The 13839-nt window shown below is 35.0% G+C and overlaps 1 protein-coding gene across 2 annotated transcripts in view; it reads right to left on the reverse strand.

Moving 5' to 3' along the window:
* Positions 1-13839, reverse strand: part of LOC111046070 (tachykinin-like peptides receptor 99D) — a 580669-nt gene that overhangs the window by 127427 nt on the left and 439403 nt on the right. For both annotated transcript variants that reach the window (XM_039420712.1, XM_039420713.1), the window contains exon 3: positions 8107-8322. In XM_039420712.1, coding sequence (XP_039276646.1) covers positions 8107-8322 — 216 coding nt within the window. The remainder of the gene's footprint in view (positions 1-8106; positions 8323-13839) is intronic.

Here is a 13839-nt window from a genome sequence, read left to right on the forward strand (position 1 = left end):
CCGCCCTTTCGGTGCAGCAAACTGTCAATTTGCGCACTAGTTGCACAAATAACTATATTGTAGTATATTCGAATGTTATTTTATTAATTTTATTGACATGGACTTCGAACGGTAATTATTTTACCTGAAAACTCGAATTTCATAATGTGTGTTTGCTACATTCTCATTGCTTGGAGTTGAAATAATTATTACTGTCAATAGAAAAGAAACATTATTTATTATTAAATGATGAGAAGTTATTATTTAATTATGATTAAGATAAACATTATTATTGTTTTGGATTTCTAGATTGGGATTTTATCATAAATATGTAGCCATATAGCCATTGATGATTCTTATCTAACCACAGACATTGTTACCAACTTAATTTTTATTTTCCAGCACTGGTGCTCCATATAACCTACTAAATATTTTGCGTTGTCATGCTGCAAATTTGGAGTACGCAAAGTAATACTTTGCACACTAGAGCGGAAAAGTGATTCTTTGCGTTCTGTAATCAGTGTACGAATGGTCACTTTTCAAGGTAACTGTAGGAAAAGATACATTTCTAGTGTTGAAATCTACTTATCTCATAGCAAAAAGTATAACAAAAGTTGAAATGTATATTTCAATGAAAGCAGTGGAACTCTTTTTGGTCATCAAGTATTTTCTTGATGTTTGGAGTGTACGTTGTAGCCGCCATTCTGATGCAGTTGCCCAATTGTTCATCAGTCAGTCTGTTACTATATAGATTTCTCGAGAATTTCATACTTGAAAAAGATGCTTCACACAAGTAGGTAGAGCTGAACATAGCTTTAAACTTCAATGAATCTTGAATAATATTCGGATATTTTTCTTTGGGGAATTGAGGCCAAATATTTCCAGTGTTGGAAAGTGATCTGAGAGACAGATCATTTTTAGAATCCACAAATTCCATTTCAACTGAAGCCTGATCTCCACCAAAATGTTCTACAACACAAGCTGCAAAATCTTCTGCTCAGATCTCTACAAAAGAGAGTTGATGAATTTTACCATATTTGATATTTGATTTGGAGTGATCCGTGGTCTAGTGGATAGAGTGCTTGCGTAGCAGCATAGAGATCCCGGGGTCGAACCCTCTCATTACCAAAAGTTTTTTAACCAGATCACTCCCATGTTATCGGATGGGCACGTTAAACTGTCGGTCACGGCTGAAGTATGACAGTCGTGAGGCTCATTGACGGCATAAATTATATATTCAGGTGGTGGGACCTCCCCACCAACAAAAGCCATACGAATTTACTTTTTTTACCATATTTGATATGCTTTTAAAATCTTGAAATCGTTGATCAAACTGTTGTCTCAAGTCTGAAAGAATTGTAACGTATTCTTGGTTGACCGAGCGAAGTAAGGTCTAAGATTCAAGTTGACGGTTTGGCATTTCTCTTAATGTTTATATGTTGCGCATTTACGGCGAAACGCGATAATAGTTTTTCATGAAATTTGACAGGTATGTTCCTTTTTTAATTGCGCGTCGACGTATGTACAAGGTTTTTGGAAATTTTGCAATTCAAGGATAATATGAAAGGAAGAAGGAGCCTCCTTCATACGCCAATATTAGAGTAAAAATCATACTATAGAATATTATTCATCATAAATCAGCTGACAAGTGATTAAACAGATGTGTGGAGAAGCCAGTCTATTGCTGTATTTCCATAAGGTGTATAGTTTCATCAGGTACTTGTAGATGAGAATACTGCGTGAGGTCTACTGTTCACAGAACTACTAGTTATTGCTGCGGTGCTGTGGAGGAATTTTCTCGTCATTAATTTTCTTCAGACTGGGAAAGTGTATATATTCAAACTGGACTACATTCTTTTGCAGCTCGCGATCGACTGTTTGGCGACCACTGGTCTGGGATATGCTGAAATTTGAAAAAATAATTGATATCCTCCCAATTTCGATTATGATTTAAAGACTTCTAATTATCATTCTCCTCCATCGAATACTTCTTTTTCTTAATAGTTTTTCTTCTTCCTTTTATTTCATCTCTCCTTTTCTCTCTTCCAATTCATTTTCTTCGATCTCTCCTTCTTCCTGTTTCTAATCTAATCAATCCTTGTTATTCTTTTTCTATTCTTCTTCTTCTTCTTCTTCTTCTTCTTCTTCTTCTTCTTCTTCTTCTTTTCCTTCTTCTTCTTCTTCTTCTTCTCTTTATTTTTCTTCTTCTCCTTTCTTTCCTCTTCTTCTTCTTCTTCTTCTTCTTCTTCTTCTTTTCTTCTTCTTCTTCTTCTTCTTCTTCTTCTTCTTCTTCTCTTTTATTTTTCTTTTTCTCCTTTCTTCCCTTCTCCTTCCTCATCTTCTCCTACTTCTTCTTCTTCTTCTTCTTCTTCTCCTTTCTCTCCTCCTTCTCCATATCCTTCTTCACCCCCCTCATTTTCCTCCACTTCTTCTTCTTCTTCTTTTCCCTCTCCTTCCTCACCGCTACTCTCTCTCACCTGCGGAAGGTAGGTGGCAAGTGATAAGAGGAAGGAATTCAGTTGTGTACAGTTGACTTGATTCTCATTTTTCATCGTCAAGCGGCCGAATCGAGTGTGACAGTGTGAAGGCTCCCTTGAAGTGTGACAGTGTGAAGGCCCCCTTGGAGTGTGACAGTGTGAGGCTCCCTTGGCCGCCTCACAAGTTGTACGCGATCAGAGCAGTCACTTCACCGCCTTCTATATCAGCTGCACATAGATGACATGTGTGCAAATTCGAATGTCAAGCTTGGTTGTGGATTTGGCGCGGAAATAGGTATTGGAGATCGAACTGACTAGGTGACAGAATGTATTTGGGAGAGATTTCGAAATACTTTCTTATCATAAATATATTATAGATCATCCATCATTTTCCATAAATGTCATTCTATTTGACTATAGATGTGTGATCAGAACCATACATAGAAATCAACAGATTGTAATCAATAATTATTATTAAACGAAAATCAAAATTAAATGCTGTAAACCCTCCAGCTGTTTACCCTGTTGTCAATATAATTTGCATTAGCAGAAGTCTTCAGGGTTATTTACAGCATTTAATTGGTATTTTCGTTTAATCATATTTATTCATGAATTTATTTATCAGCATTTGAATAATAGCGTTTGATCAAATGCATTTTCCAATTTATTTCCATCTGTAGATTGTAATCAGTTTTACCTGTCTTTATCTCTGTAGCCCCGCTTCTTAGGTATAACTGATAATTATAACTACTTTAAAGTCAAGTATATCTGACAGGCAGAACTGGTATTATACTAGTAGTTCTGTGAACAGTAGACCTCGCGCAGTTATAACGACGTCCCAAACCATAAGCACATCCACACTGATACACTAACTATTTATTTGATCAGATCATGCTTACAGAAGATTTAATTATCATATAACGCTTTCCGGAATTTAGCGCGAGAAACCAGAAGACATCTAGGCGCCCAGACGAGCTGTTATAAGTTCTTTGCATCCTATTCAATAGTACATAAAAATATTGCATTCAATGAGGCATGCAATTTATAGACTACACAGCTGCTAATTTTTTTAATAAATTTATTAAGTTACATTGAGATATTGAATTGCATGCAATTTATAGTCAACTCGACAGCTGATTTATGATGAATAATTCTATAGTCTGATTTTCACTCTAATATTGACGAAAAAGGAGGCTCCTTTTTACTTTCCTTGCCCTATTACCATAGGTAAGGAAAGTATTGCTTTCCAAAAAAAAATTAAGGTACCCAAATTTCCAAATATCTATACGTTTCAAGGTCCTTTGAGTCCAAAAAAGTGGTTTTTGGGTATTGGTCTGTATGTGTGTGTGTGTGTGTGTGTGTGTGTATGAGTGTATGTGCGTCTGTGTACACAATATCTCATCTCTCAATTAACGGAATGACTTGAAATTTGGAACTTAAGGTCCTTACACTATAAAGATCCGACACGAACATTTTCGATCAAATGCAATTCAAGATGGCGGCTAAAATGGCGAAAACGTTGTCAAAAACAGGGTTTTCCGCGATTTTCTCGAAAACGGCTCCAAAGATTTTGATCAAATCCATACCTAGAAAAGTCATTGATAAGCTCTATCAACTCTCATAAGTCTCATATCTGTAAGAATTTCAGGAGCACTGCACCATCTATGCAAAGTTTGGTTTTAGATTCCCAATTATCAGGCTTCAGACACAATTCAAACAAAAAAAATCAAGTGGAGTAGATTGAGCATGAAAATCTCTACAATTAATGGTCAGTAACATTTCCACCTAAAATTGAAAATAAGCTTTAAAATCGAGAAAATGTAATTATTCAATTGCTAATTATTGTTGATTCTATTAAATCATTCACTATGAAGAGATAGCAGAACTCATGTGTGTCTCCAGCGTTATTGCCCTGTCACCAGCTGGCTCAAATCTTTTGAATTAACGTAAAACATTAACGTTAAAATTCGCATAACGACAAGGAAAGTTGTGTGAGTGCGCTACACCAGATTTTTCCTTTTATATTATCCTTGAAATGCAAAATTTCCAAAAACCTTGTATATACGTCGACGCGCAATTTGAAAAGGAACATACCTGTCAAATTTCATGAAAATCTATAACCTCGTTTTGCCGTAAATGCGCAACATTTATAAACATATAAGCATCCAAACATTTAAACATTAAGAGAAATGCCAAACCGTCGACTTGAATCTTAGACCTCACTTCGCTCGGTCAATTAATGAATAATTATTATTGAAGAAAATCCCCAATTAAATGCTGTATGCCAATATTTGCAGTAGCAGAAGTCTTCGAGGTGATTCATAGCATTTAACTGGGTTTTTCGTTAAATAATAATTAACTGGTAGGGGCATAACCCCCAGCATTAAAAATAATGAATTATAATGCAGTGAGTCAAAATTCGTTTCTCAAGTTTCATACTTGTGTTAAAATTTCAAAATTTTGGGAATGGAATAGATTTGGGCCAAGCCTGTTGTTCCTTCCTTATCATATTTATATGATTTGTGATTCTGTCCACGAATAAATAAATGAATAAATAGATAAATGAAACGTTCAATTTTATTGCAATTAATGGATAATAATTCACATTGTCATTCCACCCACTTCCATGCAATTTGCGTCGAAATGAAAACAAGAGACGAAAATTTGTAAAAATCGATAAACAAGCTATAGTGAGGTCCACGTTATAATGGCAGTGTTTGATTAGCAATGGTATTACTATCCTTGTCTGTCATCCAACAAAACAGATAGCGCTATCTCTTTCTCGCTTTGCTCTGTTGCCTGATCATCTTTTAACAATGTAGAATTAATAACTGATCAACAATAGTTATTTGTATATCTAGAGTGAAAAGTACGACTTTTTCTCCCTGAGGGAAAAAGTTTGAAGCCCGAGGCGAAGCCGAGGGCAACAATTTTCCTGAGGGAGAAAAAGTATTTTTCGCTCGTGATGTACACAACATTTTTCCTCCATCTACATTTTTTTATAGAAACTGCAAATTAAATCATTCTAATAACTTACGTATTGGTGACAATGTTTCCTAACAACATAACCTAAAAACTAAAACCTAAAAACCGGTCGTCTGATAGGCACTGCTGATTGCGCTATCTATCGGCCAAAGTTGTAACAATCATATCAGCTGAGCTACCAAAAATGGCTGACTCCAGATCACGCGGTTCAGATTTGAATTGCAGAATGCAGATCAAAAATATTTGTTGGCTGGTATTTTGAATAGAATAAAATATTTTAAAAATTGTATAAATTTTTATCGTCTACCAATATTAAGAATATAATATCATACAAACATATATTTCATGAGTTGATCAAATTTCTGGTTGTGGTATTGAATTCAGTTGACTCAATGACAGACACCTCTATTACGCTTTCTCATCTGAGCTTAGACCTTCTAACCTATTACCATGTAAGTTTTTTAAATAGAGATGCTTCCCATGTTATTTAAATGGAGTCACTTTTACTCCCTAGGGAGTTTTTCTGTTTTTTACTACCTAGAGCGAAAAAGTGACACTTTAGTATTATGTTTCAGGGAGTAAAGTAAGTACTTTAGACAGTAGAAAAAATATTTTTCCTCCACCTACTGTCTAAAGTACTTACTTTACTCCCTGAAACATAATACTAAAGTGTCACTTTTTCGCTCTCGGTAGTAAAAAACAGAAAAACTCCCTAGGGAGTAAAAGTGACTCCATTTAAATAACATGGGAAGCATCTCTATTTTAAAAACTTACATTATAATAGGTTAGAAGGTCTAAGCTCAGATGAGAAAGCATAAATAGGTGTCTGTCATTGAGTCAACTGAATTCAATACCACAACCAGAAATTTGATTAACTCATGAAATATATGTTTGTATGATATTATATTCTTAATATTAGTAGACAATAAAAATTTATACAATTTTTAAAATATCTTATTCTATTCAAAATACCAGCCAACAAATATTTTTGATCTGCAATTCAAATCTGAACCGCGTGATCTGGAGTCAGCCATTTTTGGTAAACACCCAGCTGATATAATTGTTACAACTTTAGCCGATAGATAGCGCAATCGGCAGTGCCAATCAGACGGCCAGTTTTAAAGTTTTAGATTTTAGGTTATATTGTTAGGAAACATTGTCACCAATACGTAAGTTATTAAAATGATTTTATTTCCAGTTTCTATGAAAAAATGTAGATGGAGGAAAAATGTTGTGTACATCACGAGTGAAAAATACTTTTTCTCCCTCAGGAAAATTGTTGCCCTCGGCTTCGCCTCGGGCTTCAAACTTTTCCCTCAGGGAGAAAAAGTTGTACTTTTCACTCTAGATATACAAATAACTACTTCTTAATCATTGAAGTACATTATTGAAAAATATAATTTCTTGCTTGAAAAATATAATTGATTATTTTAAACGAGAAAGAACAGTTAATATGCTGATAGTGAATGTTTTTGTGATTTTTCTGGCTTCATATTTATCAAGCTTTTTAATATTTTTCAATTTATTAATGCATTTTCAAGTGTAATAATAATTTGTTTCATCTTTCTGATCAACCGAAATACAAATTTTCTAGTATAATGTATATTTGGACTGTAAATTTTTGTGATCTTTATAAAAGTGTTTTCATAACCTCATTTGAACTATTTCTATCAGAATTAGGGAGAGGAACAGTTTTGGGTTTATCCTGTTGATTCTCTCCCAATCATTAATTTGATGTTGTGATTAGAGAATGTAATAATAATGTAAATGTAATATTACATCAATAAATCTGTATCAACTACCCTCTATAGTAGGCATTGACAAGACAGAGGATCGGCAACGCTTTTCTCCACTACTATCATAACGTGGTATAGTAACAGCTGTAGGATTAATGAAGTTTATAAAATTGGAACAAAGAATATTGTGAACTTGTGAAGATGGGGAACGTAGATGGAGATGGAGATAGTGAATGAGAAGATTGTTCTGCTATCTTCCTCCACTGCCATTATAACTTAGCACTATAGCACTACTGCCTCACTATAGCACTATAGCACAGGTCGTTGTGTTGTGATATTGCAAATTCCAGAATGGAAACAAGGCTATACCAAAAAAATGAATATCCTGGTGAGAAGTATAATAATATAGTGAACATATATTTGAAAAAATAATTGTAAATTATCTCATCATCATCATCTTCACTTCAGGGATCAGGTTTATTGATTAACCTGTTCCGGTACCCATCTCTTTCTTGGCCTCCCTACATCTCTCTTTCCTGTAGGTCTATAGTTTTGGACTACAAGGGGCATTCTATCCAAATGACTGCACCAGTTGCATCCATTTTGTATTATTCTTTTATGCAGAGGAGCAACCTATAAAACCTGCCTTATATCAGTATTTCTGATTCTATCAACTCTAGTGCAGCCAAATATACACTTTAGAAACCTCATTTCTCTGCAGCTTGAATTCGACTGTCCATTCTTCGAGTGTGAATCCAATTCTCACTTCCATATAGGAGAGTCGGAACTGCAATAGTAATATAAAGCTTCAGTCTCGTTTCTTGTCGTGTTCTAAATTATCTTAAAAATTAATCAATCAATTAGAAAATTAAATAATAATAAAATTCTATCATTTTGAAAAAAAAAAAAACTGTGACGAATGTACTTACAGATACTCCTGATAGCTCTCGTTGGTGGCCCCATCAGGCCACTCTGAGTAGCAGACGACGCGACTGTCTCCGTTGGGGAAGTCCTGGACAACAGTGGTGAAGAATATGAGCATGGGCAGAGATAGTATGGTGCCCACCACCCAGATAGCGCCAGCTATGCACAGAGTGGTCCGGCGACCCATGCGTGGGCGAAGTGGGTGCATGATCGCCATGTATCTGTCGAGGAAACACAAAAATCCTATTAGAATAATTTATAATATCAACCTTTCAATAATCAAGCTAGATTTCCAAATAATTTTGCAAGAGGAAAAACGAATGATAAAGTTCCACTTTTTGTGTAGTTGAGAAGTTGATATTGTGGTAATTATTCATATTGAATGAAAAAGACTAAGAAATTGTCAAAAAACCACTGATTTATTGATAATTAGAAAGACCGGTTTCGGTTATTACACCATTGTCAATCTCTGATAAACTGATAAACTGATCAGAGATAGACAATGGTGTAATAACCGAAACCGGTCTTTCTAATTATCAATAAATCAGTGGTATTTTGACAATTTCTTAGTCTTTTTCATTCAAAATGATAAAGTTGATTAATATATTATAATCCTTGTAATAATCAAGCTGGATACCTAAAAAATTTTGCAAGAGAAAACATTAATATCATTAGAATAGAGACTCTTTACCCTACATGACATAAAACTCTACTAGGTTGTGAAAAAATCTTTTCGATTCCTAGTTTAAATGATCAAAAATCTGGTGTGGCGCACTCACACAACTTTCCTTGCCGTTATGAAAATTGATCACCTGACGCTAGTGTTCCCGCGCATCTCAAGTCTACTATTTAAAGATCCAAGCCAGCTGGTGACAGGACTATAACACTGGAGACACACGAGGTCTGCTATCTCTTCATAGTAAATGATTTAATAGAATCAACAGTTGCCAACAGTTTGCAATTGGAATAATAACATTTTCTCGAATTTCGAGCTTATTTTAAATTTTAGGTGAAAATGTTACTGGACATCAATTGTAGAGATTCTCATGCTCAATCTTTCCCATTTGGAATTTTTCGTTTGAATTATATCTGAAGCCTGATAATTGAGAATCTAAAATCAAACATTGCATAGATGGGGTGGAGCTCCTGAAGTTTTTACAGATATGGAACTTGTAGCAGTTGATAGAGCTTATCAATTACTATTTCAGGTATGAATTTGATCAAAATCGTTGGAGCCGTTTACGAGAAAATAGCAAAAAACCCTGTTTTAGACAACATTTTCGCCATTTTAGCCGCCATTTTGGATTGAATCAGATCGAAATTGTTCGTGTCGGATACTTATATCGTAAGGACCTTAAGTTCCAAATTTCAAGTCATTCCGTTAATTGGGAGATGAGATATCGTGTACACAGACGCACATACACTCATAAGGTGCGTACAGACTTTCGCTCTGCTCCGTAACCGAACGTCACTCCAGCAGAGCGATCGATGATCGACCGGGGTCCAAGAGTGGTTCGACCGGGGAACGCGAGAAGATCTAGCATCTTCCGTAACGTTCATGATGGGAGGAGCGACTGTGGTTCGATGGTGGTACGAGGGCGGTACGAGGGAGGAGCGTGCTCGGTGCGGGTCGGAAGCGCGAATATGTGTACGCAGCTATACACACACACATACAGACCAATACCTAAAAACCACTTTTTTGGACTCAGGGGACCTTGAAACGTATGGAAATTTAGAAATTGGGGTACTTAATTTTTTTTCGGAAAGCAATACCTTCCTTACCTATGGTAATAGAGCAAGGAAAGTAAAAAACATAGTAATATAATCCCTCAAAAACCATTAACTCGTTTTTAAAAATGAAGTTTTCCTTGTTGGCACAGCCATGTTTGTTTGGTTCACCCAACCACCGTGTTTCTTTCATTTCACGTTTTTCTAATTATGCTGGTTTTGTATATTCACTTCATCTTTCACTTTTTCACAAATTAGGCATTATTTTGTACTTTTCTCTTGATAAAAATTACAATTCACTATCATTTATTAATAAATATTGATGTTTATTGAAACAATAATCAAGCAAGATTGCCAAATAATGTTTTTTTTTTGCAAAAACATGAATAATTTTGAATAGAATAATAATTATCATCATCCTTGTTATAATTTCTACACATTATTAGCAGTGTACAGGCAAAGAGGAAAGATAGCTCATGGTATAGGTTGGGATGTCAGCTGCACTCAGGGAAGAGTATGGAATGTAGATGTGATATAATGAATATGTTAAGGTGCGTACAGATATACGCGCAGCGAACATGGGCAATTCACTTTCAATCAGCTGATGCTAAGCTTTTTATATCTGTATCTTACGGTTTCTGTAAAAATACAGATATAGTCAGCTGATTAAAAGTGAATTGCTCATGTTCGCGGCGCGTATATCTGTACGCACCTATCCACTTAATACAAGCTGACTGCGCTCTAACTCCGCCCTCCTAGGTCAAGATAAAGACAGCGTTTCTATTCTATTCATGTATCTCTTGTTCATGTTCTATTTATAATTTCCTTTTATCCCTTGTTTTGTTATTCATTCATCCATTCATTATTATTTTTTAATTATTAAATTATCAAAATGATAGGGCTAGGAAAAATTAGGTAACCTTGTGCTATTCCTCTCCCAAATTTAGATAACACATAGCCCGAAATAGGTTAAGTCTTGTAGTTCTTCAATTCACAAAATTTTCAGTCCTCAAGTAATTCCACAAAGTAGATTTTCAAATCAAGATGCCTCAAAACTAAACATAGTAGAAATATTTCACATTATTATAATTGAAATAGGAAATATTCACATATTAAAAATATAATTATAATTTCAAAAAAATTACAAAATTTGCAGTCCTCAAGTACTTTCACAAAGTAGATTCTCAAATTAAGATGCTTCAAATCGAAACATAGAAACATATAATATTTGACATTATTATAACTCAAATAGGAAATATTCACATATTAAAAATGTAATTATATTCTCATCTGAAATACATCATACCTTACTTCAACTGTTTACTCTTGTTTTCTTCATCAACCTTCCCATTTATTCCCTCTCATCGTATCCCCCTCCCTCTGTCTAATAATATGTTTCCAACACCCAAATAGCCCCTTAAAGATCAGGATAGTCAACAATATTGATAATATTGAGGGCCAGACCATATTAAGCGTATTTTCAGACGTTTACAGACGGCATTTAAAGAGTCGGCAGGGCAGGAGGCTCTCCGATTGACTAATCGTATTGGCGCTTGAAAAACCCTTAATATGATGTTGCCGTTATAATATTAAATAATTAATCTATAATCTACATTGAATATTTAAATCATTTCAGTTCTCCAATCGTGGAGCTTCCCAAATTTTGATGTTCTCCCTGATCTTTGTTCCTTCTATCCGTCTATTTCTTCTTTACTCGTCTCCTCTTTCTCAGTCCAGCTTCTTTTATTTCCTCCGCTATCGTTCCCTCCAACCACCCCTCCTCCACCCACTATTCAACCTCCTCCTCCTATTCACCCAAACCTACTCACTCAATCTCCTTCTAAAATTCCTGGACCCATTCCACAACTTTCCCGGCGCGGCATATTTCCTACCAAACTTTCCGGTTTGAAACAGTTTTGGGAACTTTTGAAGAACTAGACACTGGAGTTGAAGTCGAAGTTGGCCGGAAAACAAGTTCAGTGCTCGGCTAATCTGTTTGGCCAGGTGTTTTTGCTCGCGGCTCTTCTAAACTATACGTGAAATTGAGCAACAGTCATTATTTTCTTGCCTTTACACCATCTCAAAAGCCTCATGAATGGCTTTATCATATTCCTCTCGAGACTCATACCAATTTATTCAGTTACAGTCTCCAAAGTTGGGATATAGTCTTCGAATCAATTGTTAGAATAGAATCATATAGCTTCCGAGGCTCAACAATAATATCTGTGTTTTTGAGAAGATAATAAAGGTAAAGACTATCGTTTTCATCCAATTCAGCCATAATAGTCTCGCTCCAGATTACAATACAGTCTTTGATTCAATTCTTTGATTCTTGAGGAGAACCTCATGGGTGGCTTAATAACAATCCTTTTGTTTTGAATACACCTTACAGTGATTGATCAATGTTCTGAATGGAATTAAATATTTTTTGTATCCTGCATATTATATCCAGTGTTCTATTGATATTGTTTGATTCATTTTATAATATCGGGACACCGAGCTTCGCTCGTTATTTTTATTTATTGATGAACAGAACACAATTAATTCTCTAAAATGATAATGTTTATATTTCACAGCTGGCTATACGTCATCTTATGAATTTCGGGGATGCGATATTTTGATTTTTCACTTACTCGCTCACTGACTTTTCTACTATACACAGCTGTTTCAGCCAAGGATGAATTATCCTTTTAAAGTCGTTCAGCTAGTTTTCCCAAGGATGAGACCTAGTGCAATCGAATCTTTATATCATAAACCTACTATGTTACAAATTCCGTGAAAATCGTTAGAGCCGTTTTCGAGATCCGTTAAACATAAATAACCAGATGTAAAAATAGCCAGATATAAAAATAACCAGATATAAAAATAGCCAGATATTTAAATACAGAAATTGCTCTCTCAATATGATAGGATAAGAAGCTGCGGTCAAACAGATGTGTTTTGTTTAAAACCTCTCACTGATTACACAACAAGCATGCGTGTGTTCACACGCATGTTCAACACACTTGTTCTGTCTTGGGCAGTGTGCCTGTCGCATCCACACTGATTCACTACATTCACAAAATGTATCTTTTTTCCAATAAATTAAAATTGAAATTGAAATTGCAGTTAGTGGCGAACTTGAGATAAAGATAAAGATCTACCGAACTCAAGCCCAGGTAAGTGTTTATTCTAGATCCCTGAAATGAGAATAAAAGTGAACTAAACTTGTTTGTACTATTATTAGATACTAGTACGTAACCAGTGTTCCTCAGGGGTTTAAAAAAATTGACAAACTGAAAAAATCTGGTGTGATACACTCACACAACTTTCCTTGCTCATATTTGAAACTACGATCAGACTTTTGTATATGTGTATATATAATTGTTCTCAGAGTACTTTTTCCTTTTTGTAAATTGTGAAATTCGATGATTTTTTTAGTCGTCATTTTTTTAAAGTCGTCAAAACAGCTGTTCTACATATGAAATATCTCGACTATGTGTTCTTTTTATGAACTGCGCTACCTACCTATTTTATGCACGAGAAGAAGGTTACAAAGTCCATTTCTCAAGGATGGGGTGGACCCCCCATTAGTTTTCCAATAAGGAGACTCATGCCAGTTGATAGAGCTGATAAATAACTATAAAGAGTATGAATTTGAAAAACCGGTCAAGTTATTTTGAGAAAATCGTGGAAAACTTGGTTTTTTTAGTAATTATCCGCCATCTTTCTCAAGAATATTACGGAGCTCCTGCAATTTTCCCAGAAATGAAACTCATGTCAGTTGATAGGGCTTATAAATAGCTATCCATGGTATGAATTTGAAGAAAATCGTTAGAGCCATTTTCGAGAAAACCGTGAATAACATGGTTTTTTAGTGATTATCCGCCATTTTTCACAAGAATATTACGGAGCTCCTGCAATTTTCCCAGAGATGAGACTCATGTCAGTTGATAAAGCTTATAAATAGCTATCCATGGTATGAATTTGAAGAAAATCGTTGAAGCCGTTTTCGAGAAAACCGAGAAAAA

The sequence above is a fragment of the Nilaparvata lugens genome, chromosome 2 (genome assembly GCF_014356525.2).
Source record: "Nilaparvata lugens isolate BPH chromosome 2, ASM1435652v1, whole genome shotgun sequence".
Taxonomy (NCBI): Eukaryota; Metazoa; Arthropoda; class Insecta; order Hemiptera; family Delphacidae; genus Nilaparvata; species Nilaparvata lugens.